This window comes from Rhinolophus sinicus, chromosome 14 (genome assembly GCF_057876585.1).
Source record: "Rhinolophus sinicus isolate RSI-liver-muscle chromosome 14, RSI-T2T, whole genome shotgun sequence".
Lineage (NCBI taxonomy): Eukaryota > Metazoa > Chordata > Mammalia > Chiroptera > Rhinolophidae > Rhinolophus > Rhinolophus sinicus.
In genome coordinates this window covers 124,407,658-124,419,863 of record NC_142514.1, presented here as the reverse complement: position 1 = coordinate 124,419,863, position 12,206 = coordinate 124,407,658, and the positions used below count along the sequence as shown (strand labels likewise).

Here is a 12,206-nt window from a genome sequence, read left to right as displayed (position 1 = left end):
ATGGACAGCAGCCACATCATGCCAAGTTCCTCTTGGAGAGGATCAGGCTTGTACCCTTGAATCTGGTCCCACGTAGACCGGGCTTGCTCTTCCCTCCCTGACAGGCACGACTGAAGTCCCAGTTTGCCTGCTGTCCATGCCTCCTCCAGTTATGATAGACGTAGGTACAAGTCTATTTACACGTAAGAGCATTGAACCATTTTTTATCATTAGAATTTTTCTTAGAATTAGTCCACTCTAAAAAATGTTATTTTATTTTTTGATTGATGGATGGATTTTATTTTCCAGCTAACATTTATTGCAACATCATTTCTGACATAATTCACACAATGTGTTTTCATGTTAGCACTCCCTAGTCTATGTGAAAATTTTTGGGTGGGGGAGACCCACACGCTACCACCTGCACTAAACAGAGAATGGAGGGAGGGCAATTACTTCATCAGTGGATTGCATTATATATGACAGCAACTGTACTTTAGAAAACGTCATTTTAAAAAGTTTAATGTACACACACTGTCAGCTCTGAAATTAGCTTTTAGTTTTAATTAAAAAATGAACCTCTAGTTTTCAGACTTCTTCTAGCTAAATAATTGAACAATTTGAGGAAATGATCCATTCAGAGCAATAGAATAATTTTTCTTGTCCTCACATTTTCACTCTTTCAAAATGGATTTTACTTTTCTACAACTGACAGAGCTTCTCCTTGTGAGGCCGAACTTCAGGAATTAATGGAACAAATTGACATCATGGTGAGCAATAAAAAACTGGACTGGGAAAGGAAGATGCGGGCTTTGGAGACAAGATTAGATCTCCGGGATCGAGAGCTGGCAAATGCACAAACGTGTTTGGATCAGAAAGGTCAAGAGGTACTGAACATATGTGTCAATAAATGTAATATGTGTCAATATGTGTAATTCCTCAGACTGTGATAACTAGTAGTTAGTCTATCAGAATACATTTTTCACTAGCATAGTTTTTATCAGGCATCAGCAATAGCAATTATTGCTTGAAAGTCTGTCACAGTGCACTAACTGTGTTCTATCAACATAAGTGACAGAGCCTAAACCCATAAAAATCTGCTGATTCAGACAGACATATAGTATCAATGCCATCTAGAACAGTAAACAGACATTCAATACATTGTTGTGAAACAAATACTGTTTGCAAGCAAAGATGTCAGTGCTTTCGCTGCTGTAGAAACAAGTAAGTGCAGAGTTGTCAAAGCTGGGTCTTTGGACAAGGCAGAGTTCAAAAACATTTGCATTTTCTAATCTACTAGAAAAATACTTCCTGAAGGAAGTGAAATGTCAAGACGTGATTGTAGGACAAAGGAGAAAAGTGTTTGGTGAAGAGTGAGTGTGTGTGTGTGTGTGTGTGTGTGTGTGTGTGTGTGTGTACCTGGGCACCCATTCAGGAGGCGTGCCCTTGGCCCCTGGGAGGCTGCCTAGGGCTGAGCTGGTGATTGTAGAAAAATGTATGAGTGTTCTCAGGCCTGCAGAGGAGTTCAGGGAAACCATATGCTTTAGCTAGACTAGTCTGTGAATTTTTCTTTTGGGCAAGGCTGACGAGAAATGTTTATTAATCACTTACTAAAACATCATCAGTCCACATATTCAGCACCCGTTTTTCTACCTTTATTGGCTTCTCAATGGAACTTAGTTTTTGGCATAGTTAACTATGTTATTGTCTGTCACAGTTCACTTCGTTATTGGCCTCCGGTTCCCTTCACGATACAGACAGGTCATCAGACCTGAGATATGCAAGGGGCTGGTCTCTCACTTCCATACCTGTAATGGCACAGATGTGGAAACAGGTGCTTCACCTGCTTTTTAAGCAGACAAATTGAGTAAGCCAAATCCCCAAGAATTCCTTTTAGACGTTTTTCCTTTTTGATATGTTAGTTCCTATAAAAATGTAACAATGATTCCATCATCTCACCAAAGCAGAGCTCCCACCAAAGGCAGCGGGGTTTAAAATAAAAGCTAGTGTGTCAGTAGAGATTCTGCCCCAGTAACGATGACATCAGCCTCCCCAAAGGATAACGCAAAGTCAATTCTAAACCTAAATTTAAAAAGTGATGGTGATAAGGATCTTCTGTCAAACATCCATCCTGTGCTGTCCTAATGTGTACCCTGTAGAATAATGCTAGCAATGTTTGTTTTTGGTGAGTTTAATTATTAATAGCTCTTTTCAGAAGTGCAGGAGAAATACGTATTCTTGGTTGGTTCAGCAGCTTTGTTTGCATTGTACCCCTCTTTTGTACATTTTTTCTGATTTTGTCAAGAAAAATGTAGCAAAATCAAAATTAAATTTTATTCCTAATGCAGGTGGGGTTACTTAGACAGAAGCTGGACAGTCTGGAAAAATGTAACTTAGCAATGACTCAGAATTATGAAGGACAACTACAAACCCTAAAAGCTCAAGTAAGGAGACTTATTACAATTTAGTATCACACATTTTGCTATACATATTTGACCTATAAAATTGTGTTAATTTTATTTAAATGAATTGTTTTTAATGCAAGCAGAAATTCTTGTATTTTAACTACAGGTAATATGTTTGGCCCTGTCTTTCATTATTTTATATGTATTGATTTTGTCTTTTACTACATTGTCAGCTCTGTATCCCTTTAACCATTAGCATAGTGCTTAAACTAATAGCTTTCTATTTATCAAGTTACTTGTTGATTAATTATGTGATAATAATTAGCTTTGTGAACAACAAAAAAACAAAATTAGTATTTTATAGTCATTACTCCCTAATGGGGAAGTCCTTCCTTCTATGGCAATTTAAAATATGGATGTTTGCTATTGCAAAATAGATAATTAAAAGAACAAAACTGGTCTTTATTACTTTGTTACTAGCAGGCTGTTTCCTGAATGATTGAGCTCTGTATGTGTGATAAGAGGGATAGTGATTTATTTCTTATTCATCCCTGTATTTCTCCACTGTGCTGGCAAACAAAAAGCCTTCTCTCCCTTACACAGATAACACAAGGGCAATAATCATCTGACCATCTCAGGTCTAGTAGATGATATATCCTTGCTTAACTTAGTTAATGAATCAATGGGAAATATGATTTGATTATGAAATTCTACTTTACAACCAGCTTCTTTGGAGTATAAAGATTTCATAAATGATAATATAGTTAAAGGAGCCCAAAGTAGTTAATGCTCCTCCTTAAGTACCTTTTTAGGGAGGTGACCAGCCATTAATATTGGAATATGAAACACTTGATGCCACGTAATAGGTATGACCTTATTAGACTACATCTTTAAGGCTTCCTAGAAATTTTGCCTGCAATTTAAATAGCTGCCACTAGAGGGTAGCTTGAATTATAAAATTTTATATGGTTTTTCCTTGCTAAGACCCAAAGCATTTAACAAGTCAATCAACCTTGCTTTTTCTTTAAAGATAAAGCTCTAAAATTGCAATATAAATGCTAAGACACTACAACTGTTCATGATAAACAGAGAGATCGTGATCTGGAATAAGTGAAAAACGTGAAAATTTAGATAGAAGTTAAGTACCATCTCTAAATTATATTTAACTAGTTCAGTCACTGCATACCAAATCTTTCATTTCTGGGGGTGGTGGAGGGTATGCCTGTTAAAAAGTTTGCAGCCTTCTTTATAGGCATTGAGCCATCATTTAATATATGAATCCTTGCCATTTGATGCTTTGCTTGGCTGCTGGCTAACTAACTAATATCTTTATGGAAATTTCACAGAAATTTGTTCTGTGAAACACTAATACTGAGAGTTTTTGGAAATGCTGTTTACTCCTTCTCTGTTCCTGGATATTCACAATGGATATTATTAAAGGCTGTGAGAAGTCCTGCTTTAAACAAATGCATTTAGCTTTTTTAATCTATCATTTTCCAAACATATTTGACCATGTAACCCTTTTTATTTTTTGAAGTACAACCTACTAATACTGTAGTGCAGTTTTACAATGTAAACACTGTAAACAGGTGTTTCATAGAATATACCTTGGAAACACTACATTATTGTTGAGAGAACAGCCATCTGTATCCACTGCCGTTTTCTGCTTCTCTTTTCTCCCCTGGTTACAAGAGAGGAAAGAAGAGAATTAGGGAAAGAAAGCAGAAGAGAAAGAAAGAGGGGAGGAGGTAAAAAGACAGAGAAAAAAGCACTTGACTTGGTTTACATAATAGCTAGCAATATCACTTTTTCTAACCAGAAAATGCTGTCTTATGGCAAATACACTTTTGTTGCTGCTAGCTCACTCTACGAGGTCTGATCAAAAAGTATGGTTAATGTTTAAATTTAAAAGATTTATTACAGTAAAAGACACATTTCTGTCAAATAAAAACATTACAGTGGTCCTCATCCACCTTATTCACCAGATCTGCCACTGTGCAACTTCTAGCTCTTCCCCAAAGTCAAAATGATTCAGGACATCAAGGCAGCCATGACAGCACAACTAAAGACACTCAGGAAAGAGGACTTCCATAACTGCTTCAGAAAGTGGCAAGAATGATGGGATACATGTGCTCAAAGCAAGGGGGAGTATTTTGAGGGGGGTTAATGAGAATATGTCTTTTACTGTAACAATTTTTTTTTATTATTTAAACATTCACCGTATTGTTTGATCACACCTTGTACTGCTTCCTTCTTTGAAATTCTGGGTTTATTTACAATTTCATGTTCTTAAACTATCTTAAGGATCACTTTACCACACTCTTCCTTGAGTAACTCAACTCTTTCAAAGCTTTCTTGTAAAAATTGCTTTCTTTTTTAAAAGAGGGTATTTTCTTTTCCTTCTAACCATTATAAAACTAAATTTCTAGATAGATAGATAGATAGATAGATAGATAGATAGATAGATAGATAGATAGAGATACAAATGATATAGATATATATTTCAGATTTCCACTTCTGAAAAGATGGAGTAGATGTACTTTTCCCTATTCCTCCTGCTAAATGCAATTAGAAACGCTGGACATTATTTATGAAAACAATGTAAGAAGACTCTGAGAAGTGGAGAGAAGAGACAGACGAACTAGGAACTTGGGACCCAAGAAATGATATGGTGGTGAAGTCCCTGGGATTTCTTTTTGCCTTTTATGTCCAAGACTGGGTAACAGAGAAGCCAGCAACCCAAAAACTCTAGCGGGCACAAACAAACAAACAAAAAGAGCCCCAAAGAAAGCTTGCTATTTGCAACCAAAAGACCAGGAGAAAGACAGCCTAGCAAGATTAAACACTTTTAGATGGCAATTGCGCTTCTCCAGCACAGAAAAAGACTATAGCCCCAAACCCACCCTACCAGCAGAGGCTGAGTGAACAGCCTACGTTTCCACCCTCACCAGGCTATAATGAGGTAGCCCAGGCTCCCCTGCTGGGGTGGTGTCAGAGAAGACTGAGTGAAGAGTCAGGCCTTTCATTACCACTGGGCATTAACAAGGCCCTCCCCAACCCATAGTGTCAGCGGAGACCATGTGGAGAGCCGGGACTTCCATGTTTATCTGGTGGTGATGAGGCACCCCTCCCCCTCCTCTCTGGAATGGTATCGGGAAGCCCAATGAGGAGTCAGGACCTTCACCACCCTCAGTAGTAACAAGGCCACTCACCCTCATACAGGATCACTGAAGGCTACCTGAGAAGCATAACAAGGCATCTGTGACTCTCCAATCACGGTGGTGCTAGTAAGAGACTTGTAGGGAGCCTGGGCTCCTACTCCCACTCGGCAATAATAAGGAACACCTTTCCTGGGTTACCAGCTGAGGCCAAGACCTGGACTTCCACTGCCACCTGGCAGGAATAAGGCAACATTCCATTTTCCCTGCTGTAATGTTATCAGAAGGACTGCTAAAACACAATATTTAAATAAAATCCAGAGTCTCATAACACAGTACTTCAAAATGTCCAGGTATAAATAAATAAAAAAATCACCTATCATACCAAGAACCAGGAAGACTTCAACTTGAATGAGAAAAGACAGTAAGTGATGCCAATGACAGGTTGATACAGATGTCAGAATTATCTGACAAGGATTTAAAAGCAACTGTTACAAAAATGCTTCGATGAGCAATTACAAACATATAAGAAACAAATGAAAAATTAGAAAGTTCAGCAAAGAAATAAAACTATAAAGAACCAATTAGAAATTTTATGAATGAAACATACCATAACCGAACTAAAAAATAATTGAATGCATGGGCTCAAAAGCAGAATGGAGAGGCTAGAGAAAACTGTTAGTGAACTTGAAGACAGCAAAAGAGAAACTAACCAAGCTGAACAAGATAGAGAAATAGACTAAATGAAAGTGAACCTCAGGGACATGTAGTATTATAAGAAACAATTGAAAAGTTGTGTCATCAGGGTCCCAGAGTGAGAGGAGAAGAGGGAGAGACTGAAAAAGTATTCAAAGAAGTAATGGCTGAAAATTTTCAAAACTTGGCAAAAGATGTAAATCTACAGCTTCAAGAAGCTGAGTGAAACTCAACCATGATAAACCCAAAGAAATCTACACCAAGACACATATTAGTCAATGTTCTGAAAACTAAAAGAAAACAATCCTAGAAGCAGCAAGAGAGAAATAACATTTCTCATCTGAAACCGTGGAGGCCAGAAAGAAGTGGAACATTTTTCAATTACTGAAAGAACAGAAATGTCAACCCAGAATTCTATGTCCAGGAATTCTATGTCTAAGAATGAAGGGGAAATCGAGACATTCTCAAGTGAAGGAAAACAGAATTCGTCATGAATAGACCTGCACTACGAGTAAAGGAATGGCTAATGGAAGTTTTGTTAGCAGAAAGGAAACATTAGAGAAAGAATCTTGAAACATCAGGAGGGAAGTAAAACACTGGAAACATTTAAAACTTCCTTCTCTTGAGTTTTATAAATTGTTTGACAGCTGAAACAAAAATTAAAACAATGTCTAATGAGAAAATCCTTGAAGACAATAATGCTATAAATGGGTCAGGGTAAAGGGACATAAAGAGAAGTAAGATTTCTATAATTCACTTTAACTGGTAAATGTCAACACCAGTAGACTGTAATAACTTATGTATACATGACATAACACCTAAAGTAACAACTAAGAAACTATACAAAAAGATACATTCAAAACACTATAGATGAATCAAAATGGAATTCTAAAAATGTTCAAATAACCCATAAGAAGACAAGAAAACTAAAACAGAGAAACCAAACACTGGAGAACAAACAGAAAACAAAAACAAAAGTCAGGCTTATGCCCTAACATATCAATAATCACATTAAATGGAAATGGTCTAAAAATGAAGATTGACAGAGTAAATAAAAAAATATGACACAACTATATACTCTGTTCCAGAAACTCATTTCAAATACAATTGTATATGTAAGTTGAAAGCAAAAATATAAAAGAAAAATACCATGCAAATATTAATCAAAAGAAAGCAGAGGTGGTGCCAAGATAATTCAGTAGGGAAGAACAGTCTTTTCCACATACAGTGAAGGGATAACTGAGTATCCATATACAAAACAACTAAGTTGGACCCCTACCTAAACCATAGACAACAATTAACTCAAAATGGTTCAAAGACCTAAGAGTGAAAAGTAAATCTGTAAAACACTTAGAAGAAAACATAGGAGTAAATCTTTGTGACTTTGGATTAGGCAATGGTTTTTTAGATTTGGCACCAAAAGCACAAGAAAAATTAGACAAATTTTACTTTATCAAAATTGAAAAACCTGTGCTTCAAAAGACACCATCAAGAAAGTAAAAAGACAACCCACAAAATGAAAGAAAATATTTGCAAATCATATATCTGATAAGCGACTAGTATCCATAATTTAAAAATAACTTACCAGACAACAATAAAAAGACAAATGAGCAAACTTAAAAATGGACAAAAATATGAATACACATTTCTACAAAGAAGATATACAAATGGCCAATACGCACATGAGAAAGTGCTTAACATCATTAGTTGTTAGGGAAATGCGAACCGAAACCATAAGGAGATACCCTTTCACACCCACTAGGATAGCTATAATCAAAAAGATGGACAATAGCAAGTGTTGGTAAGGATATGGAGAAATCGGAACCCTGTACATCACCAGTGGGAATGGGAAATGGTACAGCCACTTTGGAAAAAAACAGTTTGGAAGTTCCTTAAAAAGTTAAACTTGGAGTCTCCATATGACCCAGCAATTCTATTCCTACATATATACCCAAGGAATAAAAATATATATCCACACAAAAACTTGTATACAAATTCTCATAGCAGCATTTTTCATAATATCCAAAAAGTGGAAACAACCCAAATATCCATCAATTGTTGAATGGATAAACAATGTGGTATATCCATGCAATGGAATATTATTCAGCCATAAAAAGGAATGAAGTATTGATCCATGTTACAATATGAATGAACCTGGAAAGCATTATGCTAAGTGAAAGAAGACAGACACAAACAACTATATATTGTATGATTCCGTTAATATGAAATGATCAGAATAGGGAAATCAATAGAAACAGAAAGATTTTAGTAGTTGCCAGGGGTTTACGGAAGGAGGAAATGTGTAGTCACCATTACTAGGTATGGCATTTCTTTTTTCAGTGATGAAAATATTCTGAAATTAGATAGTGTAATGGTTGCACAACTTCGTGAATATACTAAAATACAATGGATTGTATAAAGGGTGAATTTTATGGTAGGTGAATTATATCTCAATTTTAAACATTATATGAGAACGAAAAAGGAAAGCAGAAGTGACTACATTGATATCAGATAAATTAGACACAGTAATCCATAGCTTTATTTGTAATAGCCGAAATCTGGAAATAACCAAAATGTGTCAATATGTGACTGGTCAAGTAAACTGTGATTATATCCGTTCCATGGAATAAGACTGAGCAATAAAATGGAATGAACTATTGATATATGCATGCATCTCAAGGGCATTATGCTATGTGAAAAAAGTCAATCTCAAAAGGTCATATTTTATTTGATTCATTTTATAACATTCTTGAAATGACAAAATATAGAGATGGAAAACAAATTAATATTTGCCCAGGATTAGGGGTCAGGGGTCATGGGGGAGAGTATCACTACAAAGGCATGAAGGAGATCTTTGTGGTGATGGAATGGTTCTGTATCTTGGTCGTGGTTGTGGTCATACAAGTCTACACACGTGATAAAACAGCATAGAACTATACACATATATTGTACCCATGTCCATTTCCTGGGTTGGACACTGTACCATAGTTCATTAAGATGTAAATGTTGGGAAAAACTGAGTGAAGATGATTCAGAATCTCTCTGCAATATCTTTGTAACTTCCTGTGGATCTATAATTATTTAAAAATAAAAAGTAAAAGCTTTCGTAAACAGTTATATGAAATGTCCTCACAGATGTTGATAAACTATGCTGCTTTTAATCTATTATTTGAAGCTAGAACAAGAAACAAAAATAATTATAATACAGAGTCTAAGTTGTAAAAAGAATTATTGGTAAGAAAATAATTAAATCAATTTTTATATTTAAATTTATTTCAACTTATATCAACATGAATAAGTCATTTATGTTGTGTAAATTAAGTATCCAGTTTTCTTAAATAAAGTATAAGCTGGTTATTTTGTAGATTAAGTTACTGAAATTAAAATTGTCAACACAAGATGGCACTAAATAAAAGAAAGAAAACAACTTGTTATTTTTTAAATTGTGAACTTTGCTACATATGGTTAAAACTAAACTGAACAAAACAATATATCAATGAATCATCGTGCAGTTAATGAAGTCCCAAATTTACATGAAAGCTGAATTGAGTTCAACTTCAAAAATTTAGTTTTAATAATTGGTTCTATCTTCACTAATTGGAACATTTAACTTTGCTGCATTTTGTAATCATGACTTAAATTTTTAAAGAACTGTAATGGCCGTATGCGATGTCAGAGGGGTAGTAGATAGGGGGAGGGAGGTAGGTTATCACTGTGTGAGGGATATAAATGATAAGTGTCTAACTATTACATTATTTTGTACACCTAAAACTAATTTTAAAAATTAAATTAAATTTTTTTAAAAAGGTAAGTCTGGGGGAAAAATTTTTTTCAAGAGGTGCCCAAGAAAAGAACTACAGTGAAGTCAAATTAGAAATTACCAGTAATAGTAAAATGTCAGCATTCTCCATTATTTACAGTTTTCCAAACTAACTAATAACTTTGAAAAACTGAGATTACACCAGATGAAACAAAATAAATTTCAACGACAAGAGTCACCACACCTCAAAGAAGAAATACCCTTTGAACTGACCAATTTGAACCAGAAGTTAGAGGTGAGCTCTATTTTCTTAGTTTCTTCATGTGTATTAAGATTGATTTTTGTGTTGTGGTGGAAGTGGACTGTTTGTCTCTAGTGTACACAATGGCATGTACAGCTGTGGTAACAAACACTGTTATAGATCAACTTCTCATTGTATATATTTTCATAGTGCACCTTTCTTTCAGGCACTTAGTGGATTAAAGCATCACTTTGATTTACACATCTTTTATGCATATCAGCATTTTTGGAGAGCCAAAAAAAAAAAGAAAAAAAAAGTTCAAAGAAACTGCAGATGTTGAGTAAAATTGAAGGACATCCCTGGGGTCTATTAAAGCGAATGGCTAATAAATCTTTAAGGCCTGTTTAACTATTAAGTACTTAAATCCCAGTGAAGCCTCATAACAGTTTTCAGAACAGAGTGTGAAGTGTCAGGGTTTTTCTTTAAAGAGATAATGCCACTCCAATATAGCCACCCCATTTCACCCAGAACTTCTAAATCGTGGTCTCTCAAAGGTTTATTATGTCACAGATGCACTTATTCTTATCCCCTTAACGTTCCAACCTTGAAAAACACAACAAACCAGCTATTTTATCCCCCTGTACTCTTGAGCATTCCTGCTACAGGTCATGTAATAGCAGATGTAGATTCTACTATAAATTCCAATTCTCTAACTTTAGCTGAGCTTCCAGTGCTATTCAATTATTGCTTTTTAATTGACCTCAAGTTGACACATTTTTCCACTCAGTTACTTTCATTATTCTCAAGCCCAAAATCTCATCTTCCCTATCCCCAGCCAATGAGTTCAGTTTCTTTTGCTTTGTTGATGGGTGATGGTTCTGTACCTCCCAATCACCCAGGTAGGAACGTGTTAGGAATATGTGATCTGTTCCTTTCTCTCATTTCATATTCCCTCCCAGATTTTCCCATTTCCCTTGTCCAATGCCTCTTATCTCCTTCCTCTCATCTAATTGTCACTGCCCTGTTTTATACTTTAAGGTGTATTCTTCAATTAACAGTGCTTCTTAAACTTCTCCTCCAAAATATTTTTAAGAGCAGAAAAAAAAAATCTGAATTGCATACCTAAATCCAGCCTATTGCAAGAACTTTGTTGGAAGTTTGAGGTTTTAGTTTTTTAATTCCTATAAATTTTCTATTGGACTGAATAATGAATGTACATTTTTTTTAAATACAAAATTGCTACTACTAAGTTGACCCTCTAGGAAAATGGACGATGTATAACCCCCTGTGTCCTGCAGTGGTGTAACTAGACTGGCTTTAGAAGATGCCCAGAGATGTGCACGGTAACACACATGTGCTTTCACTGCAAATGCAGACTTCAAGTCGCTGATTACCCATTTGATCAACTTTTCATGGGATTTAGTGGAAGAACCACATTCATATAAATTGTCCAAAGAAAAGCCTTAGTGTTAAGCACTTTGTGTGTGTACATTTTACACTCAGGAAACTAAATGTTTACATAAAATATCTCTCACGAAATTACAGTGGAAATCAGTCACAAAATGACTTGATATGTTTGTGTTTATGCAAAAATTTATAAGCATACTATGTAGATATAGTTTAATTTATACAATTATGGAAACATTTCATGTACCTGTTTTTACTTAGAGCAATCTGAAAAATTAATATGTAAGAGATGGACTGCTCCAGTTTTAGTCTACATCTAAGCATGTTTTTCCTTTGGGACATTTACACACTGGCATAGTAATAGAGCAATGGGAAGCAGCCAGCTCTAGTGAAAGAACATGACGGTTTATAATTTAAAACAGGTCCTGACTAACTCGTCTTCTTGCCCTGTGACCTTTGGGAAAGTTGTTAACCTATACAGATTCCAATTTTTTCACCAATAATGGGGCTAAAAATATCTTATAGTTGACATTGTGGTTATGAAAGAATAAATAAATAAA

At 35.4% G+C, this 12,206-nt stretch overlaps 1 protein-coding gene across 1 annotated transcript in view; it reads left to right on the top strand.

Annotated features, from left to right (window-relative positions):
• The window catches only part of DEUP1 (deuterosome assembly protein 1), a 69,289-nt gene that overhangs the window by 15,803 nt on the left and 41,280 nt on the right, over nt 1-12,206 (top strand). The window contains exons 3-5 of the mRNA XM_019737506.3: nt 695-866; nt 2,328-2,423; nt 10,159-10,293. Coding sequence (XP_019593065.2) covers nt 695-866; nt 2,328-2,423; nt 10,159-10,293 — 403 coding nt within the window. The remainder of the gene's footprint in view (nt 1-694; nt 867-2,327; nt 2,424-10,158; nt 10,294-12,206) is intronic.